At 41.8% G+C, this 21,614-nt stretch overlaps 2 protein-coding genes across 5 annotated transcripts; one reads left to right on the forward strand and one right to left on the reverse strand.

Annotated features, from left to right (window-relative positions):
• Window positions 1-1,697: 1,697 nt before the first annotated feature.
• LOC119727723 (coiled-coil domain-containing protein 22 homolog) lies at window positions 1,698-15,152 on the forward strand. The gene is made up of 16 exons (XM_038199752.1): window positions 1,698-1,856; window positions 3,230-3,401; window positions 3,945-4,077; window positions 4,478-4,605; window positions 5,290-5,374; window positions 5,816-5,985; window positions 7,456-7,668; window positions 8,774-8,959; window positions 9,050-9,169; window positions 9,816-9,932; window positions 10,955-11,056; window positions 12,118-12,225; window positions 12,515-12,610; window positions 12,986-13,045; window positions 13,158-13,232; window positions 13,973-15,152. Exons 1-16 carry the CDS (start codon window positions 1,807-1,809, stop codon window positions 14,084-14,086), a joined length of 1,929 nt encoding a protein of 642 aa, XP_038055680.1. The 5' UTR covers window positions 1,698-1,806; the 3' UTR covers window positions 14,087-15,152.
• Window positions 14,865-21,255, reverse strand: LOC119727724 (spartin-like). Of its 4 annotated transcripts, none has more exons than XM_038199754.1 (7): window positions 21,054-21,255; window positions 19,773-20,579; window positions 19,053-19,234; window positions 18,294-18,472; window positions 17,227-17,401; window positions 16,680-16,770; window positions 14,865-16,390 (listed from the first exon to the last, which is right to left on the reverse strand). In XM_038199754.1, exons 2-7 carry the CDS (start codon window positions 20,528-20,530, stop codon window positions 16,174-16,176), a joined length of 1,602 nt encoding a protein of 533 aa, XP_038055682.1. In that variant the 5' UTR covers window positions 20,531-20,579; window positions 21,054-21,255; the 3' UTR covers window positions 14,865-16,173. The 4 variants fall into 4 exon arrangements, with proteins under 4 accessions (XP_038055682.1, XP_038055681.1, XP_038055684.1 ...); XM_038199753.1 differs by having other exon boundaries at window positions 21,051-21,255; XM_038199756.1 differs by having other exon boundaries at window positions 21,165-21,251.
• Between the last annotated feature and the right edge of the window lie 359 nt (window positions 21,256-21,614).

Here is a 21,614-nt window from a genome sequence, read left to right on the forward strand (position 1 = left end):
ATAGGAGCACTTGGTGGCCACGCACCATGGAGCTTCTGAAAGGATCCGAGACCGCGGCGATCCTTCGTTGACCCAAAACAGGCCCCCGAAATTATAACACGACACTGAATTATACCATGGAGGAATTCTTATTCCTCCATGATTATACGTGGCGGGCAGCGAACTCACAACGCGCAGCCTTGGTGGTGGAAGCTCGGAGCTGTAAACACATTGGGCGTTTTCGAATCCCTGTTCTTGACAACACGCGTGTAACACGAGAACGTGTTCTCGAGCTGGTTGTTACGAACGCGCGGGTGCGTGTCGCATCGATATAAAGCAATGCAAAATGGCCGACAATCGTCTGAATTTGTACTTATAGGCCTAAAGTTCCAAATGAACGAGGACGACTGTTGCAAAACCGGACATGCGGGCATGAAATTGCAGACCTGCACTATAATGGTATTCTTATTCCAATCATTAGGGTATTAGCAAAAAAAAAACCCACAAAAAACAATTTACGAATCTGCACAGTCCGCCATTTTGTTCAAGCTGCACCTCGCCGAACCCTCCATCAACCGGGGAGTGAAACAATCGATCCACGAACGCGCTCTCGGGTCTGTTCGTCACGTTCGAGACCGCTGTTCTCGTGTCGGGTTAACCCGAGTGTTGTCAAGAACAGAGATTCGAAAACGCCCATTATGGAAGCAACAGCACTCTACACGTCACATGCTTGCGCTTCAAATAGCGAGCACCGTAGACCCAACCTCGTTTTCAGGGTGTGGAGCAGGCTGCAGTACGCGTTGCCATCGACAGTTTTGCTTAGCCCGGAAATACTACGCAGTGTAGACTTTCGATTGGTCAGACCGCGCAAGGCATACTTAATGTGTAGTCCTTCTGAGTATTCGTTGCACTCGGCGCAGGGGCGGCAAGCGAAGCACATGAAAGAATAGGAGCACTTGGTGGCCACGCACCATGGAGAAAAAATATTTTACCAAGGTCACCCCATCTACAATTTGGTGAACGCTTTTGCAGAACGGCTGAGTAGAACATGTAAACGCAACCCCTACGTTGACCTCGCTGACCTCGCACAGTCTAGACACGCAGAAAAAGCCAGGACAGGGGGCGGCCAGGCAGTCAACGTGAAAGCGCACACGACGGCAAATTCCTGCGCAAAAAGCAGTCACGAAAAATCGACGAAACGGATCGCCGGTCCGTACGGGAAAATTAGGACGACCCGAAGTGTCCGACCCGGCGGAAGACACCCTCCGCATTTTTCTACGGACGTGGAGCGATTTTGGCGCTGCGTGGGCCCGCGGTCTCGGATCCTTTCATGAGCAAACATCGTCTCGGGGGCGAGTAAACTTCTCTCTTATATATATAGATTTCAGCGCCACTATACGAGAGCCGCCGATGAAGGCGGTTTTAAAACTTCGGCTGCGTTCTAGTTCGACCTTCATCACCTTGTCAATTGCATGATTCACTCATTAAAAAAATGTAACGACCCAAAAAACAAGCCGAAAATACTCCACTCCTTGTCCTTTTGACACAATGCAATGATTTTAAGCACACATTAGGTCTATTTTTCTATTGCTAAACACAATATCCATCCACTCTGCAGGAACCTTTCCAATAACCAAACCGAAATGATATCAAAATTTAGAAAACCCCAGTCAGGCACCGCCCCCCGTGTCTGGAAACCAGTCTCCTATTCCTTGGCTGCATTCATTCACGCGTACATTTCGAGACTCCGTAAATCGAGCCGATCCCGAGTGTGAATGTGATCTCGCATCGCAAAATTCTAAACAAGATTTGCCTATATCCGAAGACATGGAAGAGGTTGATAATATAATTATCCATACCTTTCGCCAAATCGGCTGGTAAGATAATTAGATATATTGATCAAGGCATAAAAGGGAAACGATGTTTTTTTTCTGCGGCTGGCTTGACTCAAAATCGGCCTCCGAGTCCGATCCACTGCATTGACAATGACAGTCAGCAATTTGTAATGTCAGTGACTAGTGAGTGCTCAGCTTGCCTTAAATTATGGCCAATCGTTACAAACTTACAGCAGCCGTAACGCTATTTTCAATAAGGCATTGCAACAACTAGACATCATTACTGCGAATCTAGCTGAGCAGAACGAGCTCAAAAACTGCAAAACCTCTTTTATTTGGGGGGGGGGGGCGGGGTTTGTGTCTGTTATTTTTCTGTTATTATTTTAATAGTTTTCTTTACTTTTGTGTTTTTCATTGAGTCGTTCTTTTTATTTATTAATTTTTGGGGTGGATTTCAATTTCGGAAAAATTCTGCCAAACGGACACCACTTACCTGCCGCCAAACATCCAAATTTTCACCTTACCTTGTGATTTCAACCAAGAGGAATCCAGGAAAGAGTGGACATGCGAAAAAAAATTGGTAAAAATGTGTTTTTGGAGCACATTTTGCATGCACATGTAGTGCAGATCCGAGTTGAAGCAGCCGGTCAAAACTGATTGAAGTGTCTGGAACAGCGGTACGTTATACGCATGACATCGATAACCATGACGTCGCATGAGACGTCGCATGAGCCGGCCAATGGGGGCAATGATAGTGCAATACGTCATTATGAATATTTATTTTCTCATGAATATTTAGTTTATTTCAATGGATACTTCAAATACGTCCAAAGATTGATCATTGCAACAGCGATCGTGCGCGGCCTAGCGGTTAAGAGACTCATGTATCAAGCAAGCGTCCGAGGTTCGAATCTCGATGAAGTGAGCGACTGATTGATAAATAGAAATTAAGGAAAGGAGGGGTGAGAGTAGAGGAGGGAAAGTGGAGGGAATAACCATAAAAGAGGTAACTTTTGGCGCTAGAAACTTAATTGAAAAAGTGGTGTCCGGTTGGCAGAATTTTTCCGTTGATAGTCTGGTTATAGCTCCCAAAAATCATATGCATCCCTATGAGAATTGTTTTCGTTTTGCTGAAAGAACAGTTACTTTTTGTGATCCATGGAATGAACTTTAAATCGGTGTTAGTGTTCAAAATGTCGTAAGTCCGTAACTTGAAAAGTACATGAGTGATCTGAATGATTCTTTTACTAAAAGAAAGCTGAACAACTGGGCTTTCATATCCTAGATTTTGAAAGTGCTACGGGCAAAACTTCCTTCAAAAATTGGTCCTGCCATTTGGGATGCGTTTTTTTTTTACTCAAGCTGTGTAGTACTGCTGTTTAATTTCACGCCTTCCCTGATGATCTCTTGTGCAGTGACATTGAGGAAGATGTGGTCAGCTTGCGACAGTTCTCCACCGAGCTGATCATCAAGGCCACGGTCCGATGCCTGAAGATTATCGATGATTCCACCAGCCTTCCCCTGACACTGCCCCCAGGCATGTCAGCCCGTTTCCGCATGGGAACAGACCTGGCTAATGCCCTCGTGGTTGGTAGACTTTTGATTTTATGTTCTTTCGTCCTCTACCACACTTGTATCTTGATGTTATTTTTAATTTCTAACCAAAACAATAAAGCATTACATTTTCTTAGTGTGCATCTGGTGAGGATTTACGTGTTAGTTTTATCAATATATCTTGAAGACGAATTTATTTACCGTGATTACTATGGTTAAAATACCTTGAAACAAAAGCAAATATTTCGGACACTGAAGTAGTTTGTTAAATGGCAACATAGCAACTGGCTCTTAACCCATTACCACCTGTATCACATTGTATGACATTGTGGTCAATCATTGAAAAATCAATAAAACCATGCTTGGATGGTTTCAGCCGCTACAGTGAGTAATAGGTGGTTTTGTAGAGAATGTCACATTTCTTAAAAGTTTCTCTCTGCATTACTTTAGTTTGATTTTTTATGAATTACATTCTTGGCTCTGTTGCAAAGAAAGATCCATGTAGATTATGAATATGCATGTCCTGCTTATGTACATCATAGTTAGCCCTCCACTTTCCAACGTTTTCTCATTTAGTCCTTAGGGTACAAGGGTGAGATGGGGTACCAGACATTTCTGTACTCCAATGAGGCAGACATTAGACGGGTGCTGATGTTCCTGGTTGAGAAGCTACCCAAGGACACTGCAGTCACCTCGGATGAGCCACTAGGTGAGGCCTTGACCCTTGACCCTTTGTGTTCTTGAGCAGGGCACTTTGCTCCAATCGCCCATTGCCACCCATTTAGTGACTAGGAGTAATGGGGCCATGGAAGGTTTCTTCCAAGCCTAGAATAGCACAGAGGTAATGGAGGCCATGGCCTTGGTTTTGGACAAATTTATCCCTCAAAAATTTCCTAAGGGACGTTTGGATTGTTCAAGCACCTCTGGCTGTGAAGAGCAAAAGTGAACTTGCCCCTTTAAGAAAAATAAATTCAGCATCTGTTATCAAAATCCAGAAGGTAAAATTGTCTTTGGAAAAGATTTATTGGAATACTAACCAAATGCAACAGGAATTTTAACATCGCATTCTACTATAATGAAAATCAACATTGTTTTTCTGTAACTTTTAGGAAAATCTGCACTGCTGAGTCGTTCCATAGCAGCCTGCATTGCGGATCAGATACAGACTCCCTGGCTTCCGCCGTGCTGTAAGAAGCGAGGGATCAGATGGAGAACTCCCAAACAATGGAACAGGGAGGTGGGTTAACACATTTGTTGAACATTGAAAATGTTTGCTTTGCAGGAACTGACCAAGTGTTATGTGTAGAACACTGCAGTGAGTTGCTGTCAGCAGGTGTTTTGCCTGTCCCTGTCCCAGACAGCTGAACGAGGGAGTAAGTACTGCTGTGGCAACTCATAATGCTGCTCAGGATACATATTTGCTGAACATGGAAAACAAACCGATTAATATGTGAAGTTTTTTACCGTGAGTGGTTCTTACCGGTTTTTTTTGCATAATAGCGTATAATCAAGTCAACTGAATGTGGCTTACTTTCTTGTGTACACCCCTTCCCCACAGTTTTTCACAGTTCATGGGTAATGTGGAGCACCATAATCTAGTGATTACGGTGTTCGACTCGTGTGCTGTGGTACATGGGTTTGAACCCCAACAGGGAACATGGCCCTTGTGTTCTTGGGCAAGACACTTTACTACAATTATCTCTCTCCACCCAGGAGTGTAAATGGGTACCTGTAAGGGTAGAGACTAGATTGCGCTGATCTCGAGCTGCTGCAAAAAAAAATGGTCTCATGGTCTGATGAACAGGGGTAATAATTGTGAAGTGTTATGCTCACAGGTTGTCTTGTAGTAGCCAGCTCATACAACCTACAATTTGTATAAAACCTAATAGAGAAAGGTGCTATTCTTCCCTTGCTGTGTTAGGGTGCAAGCGGCGCACACTTGTATCACAGTGTTGCTGTCACTGTACCAAGTGGACTCGATGACCTCTCTAGGAAAATACCAAAAGGTGAGCCAAACGTTACATCACAGATTACTTTGCCGTACATTTTAATCCACATAAGCCATGCAAAATAATTGTAGGTTAGCCCATGTGTCACTAAATGGTATTTGACAAGAACAATTTACCGATGCTTTCTCAGTTCAGACCATGAAAGGGCCAAACTCTCGCCAGAAATTTTCCTTTCTTCATAGTTTAACACAATCTAGCTTTCACCCATTCTTCAACACTCACATTTTGGACACCTTCAGTAATTAATGCCTTTTTTATGTAAGATGAATTTGAGCTAAAAACTATGAAATAATTTATCGTGAGGCTTATCACATAATTCTTTAGATTACCGTTTGCTGAAATTGAATCCAATTTACAAAGGATCCTCTTTACTTGTGAATACATGTGACTCAATTAACAATAAAATAATCATTAATTTTGATATGTCCCCTTTCACAGAGGTCAAAAGCTACTACTCCAAAGCCCTGCCATTGGTGTCGCAGCAGCCGCCGCGTCACGAAGACACAGCGGCATCGCTGCTTGAAACCAACGCGGCCGAGGTGACAGCAGCCCAGGAATGGGAGACGGAATGGAACAGCGTCGGACTGCAGTCCAGACTAACACAACAGGTAACACATGCCAGATTGTCTGCATCCAGCTGAAAACTGTAGTTTGCTGTGACCCGACGGGGGTGGAGCCTCAAATCAAAAAGAAGGGGCTGTTTGAGGAAAGTGAGGACACTCTTCTCCAACCCCCTACCCCCCTCACCCATTCAACCCTCCCCTCACCCGTCCAACCCCCCTCATCCATTCAAACCCCCCTCACCCATTCAACCCCCCTCACCCGTCCAAACCCCCTCATCCATTCAACCCCCCTCGCCCATTCAACCACCCTCACCCATTCAACCACCTCACCCATTCAACCCCCCTCACCCATCCAACCCCCTCACCCACTCAACCCCCCTCACCCATTCAACCCCCTCACCCATTCAACCCTCTCAACCATTCAACCCCCCTCACCCATTCAACCCCCCTCACCCATTCAACCCCCCTCACCCATTCAACCCCCCTCACCCATTCAACCCCCCTCACCCATTCAACCCCGCTCACCCATTCAACCCCCTCACCCATTCAACCCCCCTCACCCATTCAACCCCCTCACTCATTGAGCTCCCTCACCCATTCAACCCCCCTCACCCATTCAACCCCCCTCACCCATTCAACCCCCTCACCCATTCAACCCCCCTCACCCATTCAACCCCCCTCACCCATTCAACCCCCTCACTCATTGAGCTCCCTCACCCATTCAACCCCCTCACCCATTCAACCCCCCTCACCCATTCAACCCCCCTCACCCATTCAACCACCCTCACCCATTCAACCCCCTCACCCATTCAACCCCCCCACCCATTCAACCACCTCACCCTTTAAACCCCCTCCCCATTTAACCCCCACCCCTTCACCCCTCCCCCAACCCCTATGTAATCTAATATTTTGGAGGATTTGGAAAGGTTCCATGCATAAATTCCTTTGAAGTTAGAAATACAATTTGAGGAGATTGATATTAGCTTTTGTCCTTTACCAACGTATGTTTTAAGCGCTGTATACTCTCAATTCCATCTTACAAGATTCACTCCTCCACTATTAGGCCAAGTAAAAAAATATACCAGTTTCAGGCATGCAAATTTTCCTTGGATCCGCTGATTTCCTCGTTTTTTTTACAACACTGTACAAAGTCTTGTGTGGTTTGGAATTTCCTCGTTTTGTCTAAATTCTCAGTTGCATGCCTGCAGTTTCTCATCCCTGCCTTCTTCTTTTTTCCCGCCTGCTTCCTTTTTTTCTAACAAAATTATAGCTATGCAGAAAGGATGACGGCTCCGTTGCACACAATTCTGTATCAGCAAAACAGTCGAGAAAATGGAAAAATCCATCCGCCATCTTGGAAAATCTGCCATCGTCGGGTGAAAAAAAGCAGCATCCTTCATTAAAAAAAAAAGTGGACAAAAAACAAGTGGTTTTTTTTAAAACTTTGCCGTACTAATATATCATCTTACAAGGGGGGCGTTTGCTTATAAAACTCTATTGATCAATTTAAAACAGGAGTACAAGGCTCGTAAGAAGGAACGCCTGCAGAAGAAGATCGCCACTCAGCTGCAGCAGGACGTTCAGAAGGCCGAGGCTGGAGGAGTGACAGCAGCAGGCGGAGCGGCGGACCTGCTGCAGTTCCTGAGCAACTTCAGCGACAAGACACCCGGCAAGCAGCAAGGCAAGGGGTCCAGGTTCACTCACACCTCCAAACTGCAGTTTGCTCAGGTAAGGAGTCACGTGTTGGTACGGACGCTGTACTGAAACGGTAGATGGTGAGGCTTGTGCAGTGTTGTAACCCTAACGATTCCCAACCAGCCAAACTCCAACACCAGAGTTTGTTGGAATCTGTTATTGGTGTGCGTTCTTTCAGCAAAACGCAAATAATTCACACACATCCTTATGTGATTTGTTTTTGTTTTGCTGAAAGAACACTGAACTTTTTGTGATCCGTGGACAGAACTTCAAAACGGTGGTTGTGTTTAAAACTCCGTAACTTGAAAAGTACATGAGTGATTGGAATGATTCTCGTACTAAAAGAGAGCTTATGAATTGGGCTTTCAAATCCTAGATTTTGAAAGTGCTACATGCAGAACTTCACTGAAACAATGGTCCTGACATTTGGGTTTCGTTTTTTTTACTCACCCTGTACTGCACTAAACTGACTGTGCTTTACATGGGATTAGGCATACCACAAATAACCAGAGTCCAACTGTTTATGTGTTCAGTTTACCATATGATGTTGGGATTTGCAAGGATGAGGAAGGTTCCTAGTAAATCACCCCAGGGAGTAAGGGTTAAAGAATCACTGAATTTTGTGACTCGAGGTGAGTTGAGCCATTCAGAGGCAGTCATCCGAGTCACCTTGAGCAGTTAGGTAAAAAGATTGCTCCATCTTAATTTAGTATTCAAAAACTGAGAATGGTTTGATGTACTTTTTAGTTTCTGGTTCAGGGACGATGATTTATGTAATTCTATTTACAAGGTAGAAGCCTGCATAGTATGAGGCATTATGGCAAGCACCTTGCAAGTGCAAGTGCATTTGTTTAGGATACTTTCCGGATTTGGCCATAAGGGCTCATTTGCTGGCAGTGACTCGAGTCCAGTTCAGACGTTTGCCTGTTATGACTCGAGTTGAGTTGAGTGGAGACACAGAAAATGTTTGACTTGAGTGAGACTCGCGTCAAGTCGGCGACTGAAGTCATTACAACTCTGGCTTTGTGATCGCTCAAAACAGCTCAAGTATCATAGACACTGCATAAATATTATTAAGATTATTATTTGTATACCGAGGCTTAAGGTGATATGCTGATTGTTCTCATGTTCTTTTCAGGATGATGACAAGGCCATCTCCCAGATGGGCATCGGGGAGGGCGTGCCCAAGGCCGACACGGAGGAAGAGCAGCGACAGAAGAGAGAAGACGAACAGCAAGGCCTGCGAGATCAGCTGACCCAACTGACCAATCAGATGGACGGACTGGAGCTGGACATGAAGAAATTCACGGCTGGAATACAACAGGTAATAAAACAAAGGAGAAAAATCCCTTTCAAGCACATGACGCTATTAGAGAAGCTCCTAACTTGTTTTTTTCTCTTTGGGTTGCAATAGATGGAGGAACAGAAGAATCTCGAAGAACGCAGCAGTGAAGAGAAAAATGACGCCTACAGAGTCAAAAAGAGAACCATGGATCTTCTTCCTGATGCTGAGAATAACATCGCTAAACTACAGGTATGCAAACTGTTTAAAGCCAAAGTCCATCATTTGCAGCTATCCAAAAAGTAACTGGCGTAATTATTGTTGAAAAACATACTTGGTTGAAAGATAGTAAGGGGACTAAACTCCCTGTGAAATTATTCTTTCTGGCAAGCTGTCATTTTGAAGAAATCAACAAAAGCAGGCCTTCGTAGGAATTTCAAATTAGTAGTTCGTTTTGTTATTCGGCGAAGCGCGCGCAAGCATTGGCACGACGCACACGCGCGTGCGATTGCTGTAAATCGTCGGATCAGTGCCCGACATTGCGTAGCTGCAATCGGCTCAGTGAGAACGTGTCTTGGACGCTGAATTCAGGCCCAATTCAAAACATGATTCAGCAACTTTTGATTTGAAATCAAGATCCTAGAATGTTGTTTTTTTCTCGAAATAGACAGCTCAAGCTGAGCTGAAAATTCATCAGGTTAGTTGTTCAGCACCCTTCTTTAGATCATGAGCACTTTTGTTGCTTCAAACGAACAAATTGCACAAATTACAAATGATGGACTATACCTTTAACAAAATTAATTGTTCTACATGTCTGACCGAATTGAATTTGTAATTTGCACTGTAAACATAACGCTGTGATTATATTTCTGTCATTTTGTTGTTGTTTTTTCCTCAGGGGGTAGTTGAGTCTAGTGCCCAGCGCCTAGTCAGTCTAGCGAAACAGTGGGAGAAACACAGGGCTCCGCTGATTGACGAATACCGCACACTGAAGGAACAGAATGCTAACAAAGAGGTAACCCAAACGTAGGGAATATCTGAGAAGTGAGGCTTAGTATTGATTGGTTCCGTTTGCATTTTTATAAGGATTATTCCGATTCTTGCAAAAATCAACCATTTTGCAGGAACCTATTCTTTGGTCTTACCCTTGTAAGGATAATCGAGTCCCATTAAAAGTAATGATACTTGCCAGTTCCTTTATCCTTAGAAATCCTCCAAACTTAAATCTGGGAATGTTACGGTTAAAATACAAATCTACAACCTCCTGCTTATAACAACAAGACTGTTTTAAGCACTAAACTCTTGACCAGTGTCAGCTTCTATTATTTGTATTATTTTATGATTAATTATATCTGGTAATGAAACCAAGGATTCCTTAAAAGCGCCCTAGGCTCTGTAGCTCGCAAGCCTGAAGAAACCTGTAGAGAGAAGACAGTGAGAAGAAATCGCAGTATAAGATGTGGCAGAAAAAGCCAAGAAGAATATTCTGGGGAAAACCCACGGAATCAGGCAGGGACTGAAAACCCAATCCATATGTGGCCAGGGCAGGAATCTAACCCGGGTCACAGCGGTCAAGGGCGGATCCAGAACACAATTTGGGGGGAGGGCCAAAAAAAAATTTTGGTCCCCCCAAAAAAGTGGGTATAAAAAATTACGGCGTGGGGTTCGGGGCCCGTTAGGGCCCCGAAAATTTTTTGGATTCTAGATGCTCTGTGGTGCGATCTGAGGCAATTTCTGACCACTTTAACCAATTTTTTTGAGGAAAAGATGGTGGTGTACTCATTGCCTGCCTTTATTGCGATGTCACATTAAAAAAAAAAAAAAAATTGGTTTCGTTTTGGGGGGGGCCATGGCCCCCTTTGGCCCCCCCCCTGGATCCGCCCTTGACAGCGGTGGAAGGCGAGGAACGAACCACCTGCCAACCTGACCGGGCGCCTCCTAAGAAACACACACTGAACAACTTTCAACTGTATTTTGGTTCATTCGCATCCAGACTATACCAGTCTCACTTATTGTTTTGTTGGTTCTTTTTGGCAGAGCGAATCGTTGAAGAAGTTGGAGGACATCCAGGAATTGAGAGACAGGATGAAAGAAGTGGTGGATGAGACAAGAGGCAAGGAAGAACTACACAAACAATTGGTAGGATTCCATATGCCAGTGTTGTAGTAGAGTTACTTGAGTCGAGTCCGAGTCTTTTGCAGATGGGCTTGAATTAATTTGGAGTCACGGAAATTGTGACTTGATACGGACTTGATATGAACTCATATAGTGGTGTTCCCTAAAGTGGCGCACTTTGACGTCCCCCCCCAAAAAATTTCCTCGTGCAGTGTTGCCACACTTCTTTGTAGACAAACTTCAAATTCATTCAGTTAAATACTGGTACTTTTACCTTAATAATGCTTGCTGTTGAACCTGTTGTGAACAATTTCAGTGTCATGAAATTTAGTCCAAAACTCACAAAAGGCACAAAATTGGCTGAGTGTTCCCTAACGTGGCGCACTTGAACAAATCTCGGAGAATCCCACGTTAACATTTAAGAATTTCTTTAAAGTTAAAAAAAGTCTCTGATAAACCATTACTATCTCTTCTCACATATTCAACTTGAAGTTTGTCAGAAAATTATTTTCTTATTTTTTGGGGCATTTGTGTGGAAAATCACAGCAAAATAAATTTCTCTGCTAACTTTGTAACGGGTCGGTAAACTCAAGATTTATAAATGGGAACGTTTAGAGCTTGATAAAATTTCACTTACTGTGAAATTTCGGGTAAATTTGTATAAATGGGAACGTTTAGAGCTTGATAAAATTTCACTTACTGTGAAATTTCGGGTAAATTTGTTGCTCTAGCAAGGCACTAGAGGCAAAATATCCAAGTGTGCCACGTTATGTGCCGTGCTACGTTAGGGGACATAAAATACTGCTTTTAGCAGAGACAAAATAAGAAAGAGATAGAAAACAGAGTACCTAGTAGTTTCAATTTTTAATGAACCATTCCTGTTTTTGGCCATATAAGCCCTGCCCACCTTTAGTTTTGAGATATTTCGCACAGTGTTTGTGACCGAGTTCGACGGATCTACCAGAGCCACTTGACCAAAAGTTGTGATCTAAGAGGTCTATGTGCACTGGCGAATTAACAAGCAGGTAGAATACAGATTTTAAAAAATGGTCCCTTTGTAATATCACAATTTTGTTTGGTTCCAGGTTTCGGAGTATGAGCGTATGACCAAGGACGTCAACCGGTCAGCCTACACAAGAAGAATTCTGGAAATTGTGGCCAATATCAAGAAGCAGAAACATGAAATTCAAAAGGTATTCTATATTTTTAAAATTTCTTTTTGGCATTAAATTTCTTAGAATAATTTTTTTTGTATAACTTGTGGTCAATGGCCACAGAAATTGAAAAATTGGAAGAAAGACAATAGTAATCTGGATAGCTAAGTTGGTAGAGCACTGATACATTATATAGGGGGTTGCTGGTTCGAGTCCCCCTCAGCCATTGATTTTATTCAACTGAAGTGAGTGAAAGGTTCACTTTACCATTATGATAGACAAGAAAGATCGAGGAACTCATAAGACTATAATACTTTCTTTGGTTTAGGTTCTTGTAGACACTAAGACACTACAGAAAGAAATCAACCATATGTCAGGAAAACTAGACCGGACCTTCACTGTCACAGACGAACTCATTTTCAAGGTAAGATATAAGTTGATAAATTTCCCCATATGAAAAGCAAATAAAACACTACATTTAGCTAACTGCGGGTGTGACTACAGTATGTAAAATATTTGTAGTAATGTGCAAAATATGTAAAAGAATGTATGTAAAGACTTAAAATCTATGAAATGTGAATGCAACATAAGTTTTAGTAATTTTATATTTTTCTTATTAATCCACAATATTATTTCACATTTAAAAACGTGAATTTTCAAAAGTGTGAGCATTTCAACTATGTTCAGTTAAACAGGTAACTAAATTATAAACACCATTAAAAAATGTATGGATTCAGAAGCATTGTTTCGTTTTTGTTAAAAAAATTTTTTTTTACGTTCTTGTTAATTTATTTTGCAGGACGCTAGGAAAGATGAATCAGTTCGCAAGGCATACAAGTACCTCGCAGCCCTCCATGAGGTAAGATGACAAATTTCCTTTTATAAAGGCTTCATATAATTTCTGTCTATTCCAATTTCCCCTTTTGCAACACTTATTTATCATTAAAAAACACATTTGTGTTAAATTCCAGAATTTCGATCAGCTCATTAAAACCGTGGAAGACACCGGCAGTATTGTCAGGGAGATCCGAGACTTGGAAGATCAGGTAAAACCCCAAATTTTATTTTTCATGAAAGTTTTCATTAGTCTCTTTTGACGGTATAAGGAACAGTAGATTTTGGCCATGACATGAACAGCTATAGAGCAGTCTAAGTCGCCCACTTTTTTTCCATTACTGGGTTGGCTTTAATCTCACTTTGGTATTTTACGCAATGCACTCCTCTTGAGTGAAGTGTACTTTACATAACTCTCGAGGACAGGGCATTGTATTTCCCTTTGTTCTTATAATATAACACTCTCCCACAGACTAAGCACACAAAGCCACGATCGAGGACGGCTTTCAACAAAAGATGAACTTTCGAGGACAACAAAAGAATCTGTTGTTCTACCTTTGTGTGTCTGTCCTCGGGGTGTATGTAAAGTACATACACTCAGGCATGCTAGTGTCCCAGTATTGGCTACCAGAACTGTCACCATAGTTTCAAAATCGGATTAGGTTATACCTAATATTCAGTTTTAATGAACATCCCTAATGGCTCCCAAATCTCATTTGCAAATGTACCAAGCATGGGTGGCTGAAAATCGGGCAAAAGGAAAGGAAAAACGGCATACTGGGCAATCTTATCTGAAATCTGCTGCGTGTGCTATAGCGATGTTCTAGTCTATTGTGCTGACATTTCTGTTATACAAACAGCACAATAATTCAGAACTCTGAGAAAAATTGTTTCTCCTTTTCTGGTGCAAGTCAATATTGAATGGAATTTTTTTTATAATTTTTCGTTTTAGATTGAAACCGAGAGCAACAAGAAGACCATTGCCAACCTGCAGAAGATTACTGCCGACTACAAGGAGATGAAGAAAGAGAACGCTACTCTGATCGCAAAAGTCAAAGGCAAATGAGACGCCATGATGAGAACCAATGTTAATCACAAACAGTTATCTCTGTGCTGCTTCTGCCATTAACCTCGTAACTGTCAACTTTATCCTAGCTATTGAATTTTTCTAACAGCTCAGTACTTTTTATATTTTGCTAGTTCCCCATACTTTGTCTTCGCAGTAATGGCACCATTTGCAAAAAGAAATGTGTTTCTGTTGATTCAAGGAATACAAGAAAGCAGGCTATTCGCTCTTTTCATGCTCCGCCATTGGGAATGCACAGCCTCGATCTGGCAACTTTACACAATAAAAATAGCCGGTTCAGTGATCTGAACCCCGACACGGGAATCACTGAACCGGCTATAGTCATTGTGTAAAGTTGCCAGATCGAGGCTCTGCATTCCCATGGCGAAAGTGTGAAAAGAGTGAATTAAAATATTAACCTGTCGAAATTTCAGCTCAGTATATTTTTAGTACTCAATACTTTTTGGGAAAACTGTGAACATTGGTCTTCATTTTTCTGGACATAAAGCATAATTTTCACTTACAATCATGATGGTTTGGCCATAGCCATCACAAGGAAATGATAGTAGTTTTTCTTTTCTCGAAAAATTGACAGCCTACTAGGCGCACTGATTTCACAGGCTGCTTCATCCTATTATTTACTTACAGTCAAGTAGGATATTCATGATATTTTGACAGTTTCATTTTTGAATCTTTGCAAATAGTGTCAATACCTATAAGAACATGATCGGTCCAGATGTAACATTCTGATATGAACTGAAAAGAAAATACAAATGGATGTGTTTTAATATATTTTATTTCAGAGATGTAATTCCACTTTTCACATGTTTCTGTTGGAAGAGTTATGAAGTATGATCTTTGAAAAACACAACAAATATATTTTATTTTGATTTAAATCGAAGAACATGTGTATTAAAGCAAGGTTTAAAGAAATCTGTTTGCTCTTTTTTTTTTTTTATAAAAATGCGGCCATACAGAAAGCAATTTTTAAGTTAGCCGTCTACGGCCTGACAAAAATGTCATTTTACTTCATTCTACTGTGCATCATCCTTACAGCATTTTTTTTTTTTTAAATAGTATGCCGAAGATGTTCTTTTCACTGAGTTTTGTAACTTGCCAATATGATATAAATCAGTGAAACAAGAAGGTAAAGAGTAGAGAAAGAATGTGCATCCTGACGCCACTTTTTTCATTATATATTATCTCAGCGAAGGTCAGTCATTGCAAAAATGTTAAAAAGACATGAATCTAGGACTGAATTTGTTTTCCAATTTTGTTAGAAAATACCCTAAAAATGCACTCGACTCTCCATAGACTTTGATCACAACCAAAGAAGTGGCGTCTGGATACTACATTCTTCCCAAGAGTTGTATCCATAATTCAATAAATCCAAACAACATTGAAGCGCTATTATTATGATCATGTATGTACAAAGAAAAATAAAGTTATATTTGATAAAATGAGCGACAGTTTGCATTTTCAGTGACATTTCACTGTTTACAAAATCGCTGTATGAAAGTTTTAATGTTTAACCAAATTAACTAAACAAAATAAACAAATGTATGTTAATTACTTTATATGAATATTAAATAAGATACAGTTAGATGAAACTATACTAATAAGTCTTTCTTAATTTATCCACCTTCAACATTCGTCTATCTCATATTTTGGTATTTTTTTGCTAACATCAACAGCAAAGGCAACTCTGTAGATCGAAAATGATTTCCTTCGAGTAAAAAACTTATTCTGGTAACTCTTTTCAGAAATAATTTTCAACTGTCAGAATAAAATTCACCCAATACTACTAAATAAACTTTATATTATGTACATTACCACCCACATTTCAGCCTTAATGTTGACCTTTTGTTATTAATTCAAACAGATTTATTTGTAATAAACTGCAATTAAATATTTGACAGCCTCTCTACAGCGTTGACATCATAATTAATTATGACCTTTGACCTTTAATGTCAGCCCATGGCAACAGCCATGTCTGAAATGCGCTCCAGGAGCTATGGATGTGGCTATTGTCGTGTATTTTTAATTGTCGACGACCTAGCCAATAGTGCTCATATGCTGCCTAATGTTCACTTGCTTCCCTTCCGCTGGCCGTTGGGCTGATCTTTGCCGTTCTTACTGACCGACTCTTTATTGTAGTCTTCCAGCACGGCCTTCCCAGTGTCCTTTGCGGCTCGCTTGGCGATGGCCTTGACTCCGATGTGATTCATGTTGTAGGCGCTCACTCCAATATTTGTTGCAGCATCAAGGGTGGTGTCGGTGAAACGTGCTGCATCATTGCCATATCTGAAACGAACAAGTTTATTTTTTGAAAACTTTTAACCCTGAATCCCTTGGAATTTATGATGGGCACCTCCCTTTAAAATCCTCTTTCATTCTCCCTTGTGTAGGAAACCAATGACGTATTTGGTGCTGACGTCGATGTTAAGCGTTTGATGTCAACTTGTCAGTGAATATGAACACCATGCAAAAAAAAACCTACTTTGCAAGTCATGAATTTTTACTCAATTTAAATCTCCATGATAAGCCTTATAGTAAAAATGTCACTTTTATTCCACAAATCATGTTTACTCACTTGTGTTGCACAACTTCCACAGTGGCATTGGAGATGCTTTTGGCCAAGGATTTTGCCGCTGTCTCCAGCCCACTGTAAACGGTCCCGAAACCTGCAGGAAATGACAGTGATGTCCCCAGTTACTGGCCTACCATTAAACCATGTGAACTCTAGTTTGATGCTTTGAGAAAAGGTTCCAAAAGGTCGTTTCAAATTTTAAACTAGTAAAATTAACAAATGTTGGTGTAGAGTGTGACTGTCCAAAAGAAGCAGTATCTACCAAAGACAGATATGAATCAAGTTAAAGATGCTGACTTTTTGTGTCCTCGAGCAAGGTACTTTACACCAACTGCTTCAATGTACTTCGTACAAAAGAAGCATTTAGTGGCAGATTTTGTTAAAAATAGAAGTTCATTGTATTTTAGTAAAGCTGAAGATGCTGACTTTTGTGTGCCATGAATAACATGTCTACTCCACTTGCTTAAATGCACTAGAGATGGAGGGTGCATTTAGTGGCAGAGTTTGTTTGCAGTGTTTTGGTGACTATTTTTTATAGTTCTCATCGTACCTCGTAGACTGCTCGCTGCGACCTCCACGACCCCATCCAGCGTTTTACTCCTCTTGCCGTCCGGTTGGTCTTTGCTCTTCAAGAACTTGTCGCTCTGCTCCTTGATGTAGGGGCTGGCCTCCTGAGCTAGTCTCTTTGTCAAGTAGCACAGGCTGTCTACTACGGCCCGACTCACCTACAAGACAGAAAGAATTAGAAATGTACAAGAAATACAATGATTCATAAACAATACAACCAGCTTGTGAAATGAGTGGAGCAAAATAACTTTGGGAGTCCTTCAGTTATCTTCTCTACACCGATGTACACAACATGCAGTGCCTTTAAATGTTCGTTCGCATATTTAAATTTGGTTGACCTCATGTCAGATGTCGGAAGGACAATGATACCTTAACCATCTCTGACTCTCTATATTATTGTAACTAAATAAATAAATTGTAATGCTTTTATAGCACTTTACATCATATCAACAATCTCAAAGCTTTACAATTATTCCCCCTTTCATCAGGCCACGAGACCACGCGGAAGCCCATATCAGCGCACATTTGGTCCTCTACCCTCCCAGGTACCCATTTATACTCCTGGGTGGAAAGAGGCAATTGTATTAAAGTGTCTTGCCCAAGGGCACAAATACCATGTTCCTGGCAGGGTTCGAACCCAAGCACCATCGTACCTGAGTCAGACACCGTAACCACTGGACCATGGCAATAATATACTGAATGGGTAATTACCTTAACCAACTCAGTTGTTTTGTTCAGAAACTCTGTCCAAAACACCAATGAAAACAATGCAACACTTGACCAAGTAACAAGCCTGCCAAGTGTAACAAGTGATCTAACAGGTCAAAGTCCCATTTAAGGCCAAACTGCCGCAGAGTTCATGGTTGCTCGCTGCAGCAGGATACAACAATTGCATCATTCAATGGGACTAGCTTCCACTTTTTTAGAATTGGCAGTTGATTAGCTGGTGTTGATGACCCAATGTAACAGACCCCACAGACTTGTACACCTGCTGCACTGTGTTGCACCTGGCAGGCTTATGAGACAGTGATAAGACTATTGAGTCCATACCTTGACGGCCACCACTGATGCCTTTTGTGCATACTCGGCCCCTGTCTGATACTTCTCCTCAATCTCGGCGGGTATCTCGTTTGTCTTCAGGTTCTGTTTTAATTTCTCCTTGCCGACGCCGATCAGATAGTTGGTGGCCTCCGCCCCCTTGCCTAACCCCCAGCTGATCCACTCGGCACCTGTGGGTGATTTCAAGTATTTAGAATCATAAAACAATCACCCACAATAACATTGTTATACTTTTTCACGATATCGAAAGGTCATGTCAGTAATATCTTGTGGTACATCTTCAAAGTATTGTAGCTTCACATGAGGAACACTTCACAGTACCACAGCGCTTGGAACACAAACAATTTATGGATGAAAGGGGGCAAGGTATGCATTATATTGATAACTTTTAGATTTTAGGGTCAACACAGCCAAAAGAACTCATCGTCATTTTCCAACTAATATCACGATAGTCCAATAATAATTCAATCCCACTTAGTGGTTAGGGTTTTTGACTTAAGATCAGGGGGAAGGGGTTCGAATCCTTCTTCTGGCCATATGTTGTGTCCTTGGGCAAGCCACTTCACCACCACTTGCCTCTCTCCACCCAGGAGTATAACTGAGTACTGGGGAGTAATCTGTGATGGCTGGCATCCCATCTAGGAGAAATAGAATTAGTCTCATTTGTTTCATGTCACTGAAAACGGAGAAAAACTCAAGCCCGATGAGCTACAAAGGTACGGAAAAGATTTCATTTTTTATGCCCCTCACCAATGGCGATGCCTTTGGCTATCTTGGTGCTCACTTGCTCTCCCTCCTCCCTCTCTTCCTCTGCTTGTTCCCGCCCCTCAGAAGGTCGATATCGAGGGGGAGGTGGTCTGGGTGGGGCTACCTGTTGCTCTCTCAACACCGTTAGCTCTTGGATTGCTTGCTCAAATGCTTGTATCTTTGCTCTTTGTCAAAAAAAAATGATAAGGCTCCAGTTTAGCATTTGGACAAGAGATTTCTATAACAAGGTTTTTCCAATGTCTATGTGAGATTTTGCTGACTGGAATCAGTTAGACTGTGTGGGTAATTAAAAAATTCCATTCTGATGAGCGACAGACTTCAAGGATGATATAACTTTCCTTCAAAATACAGTGAAAGATTTGTTTTTCAGTAAAACTGATGACTACGGAAGTATAGATTAGATAACATCAAATAAAATGTTCTATGTACAGTTTGAAAAATCGGCTGTACATGTATGATAGTGAAAGAAATGTATGGACCTTAATCACAAGTACTGACTTTCTTGTCTTGTATTATTATTATTATTTTTTTTTTTTTGTACTTTGTACAGCCCTGCGTATTACTTGGACCACTTTGTGATTCAGGTGTCGTCCTGGGCTTAAATGTTCCTCGCTTTGTTCTTGCTTAATAATGTTTTCTATTCTGCTTGAATAAAGGTTGATATAACAAAGCTGCAATAAACTGAAGTAGCTAGATGCTAACCTGTCAATGTTAGGATCAAACATGACCCCAACGCATGCCCCAGGCACCCCTGACACCACATCTGGGAAGACGAATGCCCCCTGCCTACTCCTCAGAGCGGGGGACTCCCCGGGCACCAAGGGGTACAGCCAGTCATCCACTTGCAAAAACGCCGGCGGCTGATTGGCTGCGTCAACGAGTCGGCTGTCCTTGAATTTATAAATGCGCAGCGCCCCCGGGTGGCTGGGTGCAGAGACGTGACCCTCCGGGTTGATGAAGAATATCTGGACACCGTCTGGCACAGCGAAGATCTCAGATGCATCCGCTTGTGTCTGATCGTAAGATGGCGGTTGGTCCAGCTCAAGTAGCTCCTCCTCCATTCGCAAGTTTTCCTCCAATTCCTGCATGGTTCCCATGCTGAGGGTGCTGCGTCGTGCAGCTGAGGGCGCCCTCCGCGCCGCGTCGCGCTCCAGCTCCTCCAGTCGGGATTTCATCTGCCGAGCGGTTTTCCGCATCTGGCTCTGCATCTGGCGAGCGTCTTCCAGATCCCTGCCCCCCCTGGCCCCGCCACCCCCAAAAGGGATCTCAAGACCCTTGGCAAGATAGCTGAGGCCGTCGCTATACAACTGGATGGCTTGGTCCAAATTACCGGCTTCGTCCTGGGTCAGAGCATTGGTTATTGTCTGATGGGCTTTCTGGTGACACTTTCGAAGCAGGTTCAACTGGTTCTCCGATGCGGTGGTCACAGTTCTGATGCCGTTTTCCCGACACTGAGCCATGTTTCTTACTGACGGTTGTTAGTCTTCACTGTTTTCATTGCTGTCGAAACTGGAAGAAACAGAATTCAAATGATATTTAACAGTTATTTAACACTTAAAAGCGTGCTAATACAATTGAGTATGTTACCAAGTTGAAGAAACATAAACTATCATAAACATAAACTATCTGACTATGTCATTTTTAATGCCGTGTTTTTCACAAAACGAGAATAAATAAAGTATTTACTTTAATCATGAACATTCACATCCTTAAACTTTGTGGTGCAAACAACATGAACAAGTTTCCATTTGCATGTATTTATAATGTTAACATTACACGAAAAACAGCTATTACACTTCTGAAGTTCAACTCCCTAGAGAAACATCTAGGCCTACGTGTACATCAACTACATGTGGCGAACGGTACTAGAATTTAGAAGCGTGATGATGACTCATGCGAAAGTCTATGCCATCAATCCCATCATACTGACTATTACTGAGCTGTGCTGACTGATCTACGATTTGTAGGCCCTACATTTACCACTTTAAAATAGCTGAGCATTCCTTTTCCTCTTGTTTTAACTTCGAAATTATAGCTCCATGGTCCGACAGTCCGTAGTATTAGAATACAGGCTAGATCTGTACGATCACTCACAACACGAGAATGGAGGTAGAACTCTCGAACTACATACGTGTATTAACTTATTTAGTAAGAAACAGGAACAAGTATTATTGACATGTTTTCTTTCTAACAATTGAGGGCGCTTTTACGTGTACCGCAATAATAGAATTGGGGGAGGAGGACTGGGGGAGGGTTCGGGAGTTTGAGCGTGTGCCCGGCTCTCTAATAAAAATAATAACATTTATTCGGCAAATTGACAAATATACACACAATTACAATAAATACATAATATTTGATATTAAAACAAAAGGACATACATGTGATAAGAAACCAAGTAAACACTACACACGAAATACAGAACGTGGACCAAGGATAAGAACAAAAGTGAAACAAAACACTGTCGCCAATAGGGCGTGTCTCTCCAAATGACAAGCAAATGAGGGGTACGTGAGCAAAAATAAAAAGAACAAGCCCGATCTGCAA

The sequence above is a fragment of the Patiria miniata genome, unplaced genomic scaffold (assembly GCF_015706575.1).
Source record: "Patiria miniata isolate m_02_andy unplaced genomic scaffold, ASM1570657v1 HiC_scaffold_20, whole genome shotgun sequence".
Lineage (NCBI taxonomy): Eukaryota > Metazoa > Echinodermata > Asteroidea > Valvatida > Asterinidae > Patiria > Patiria miniata.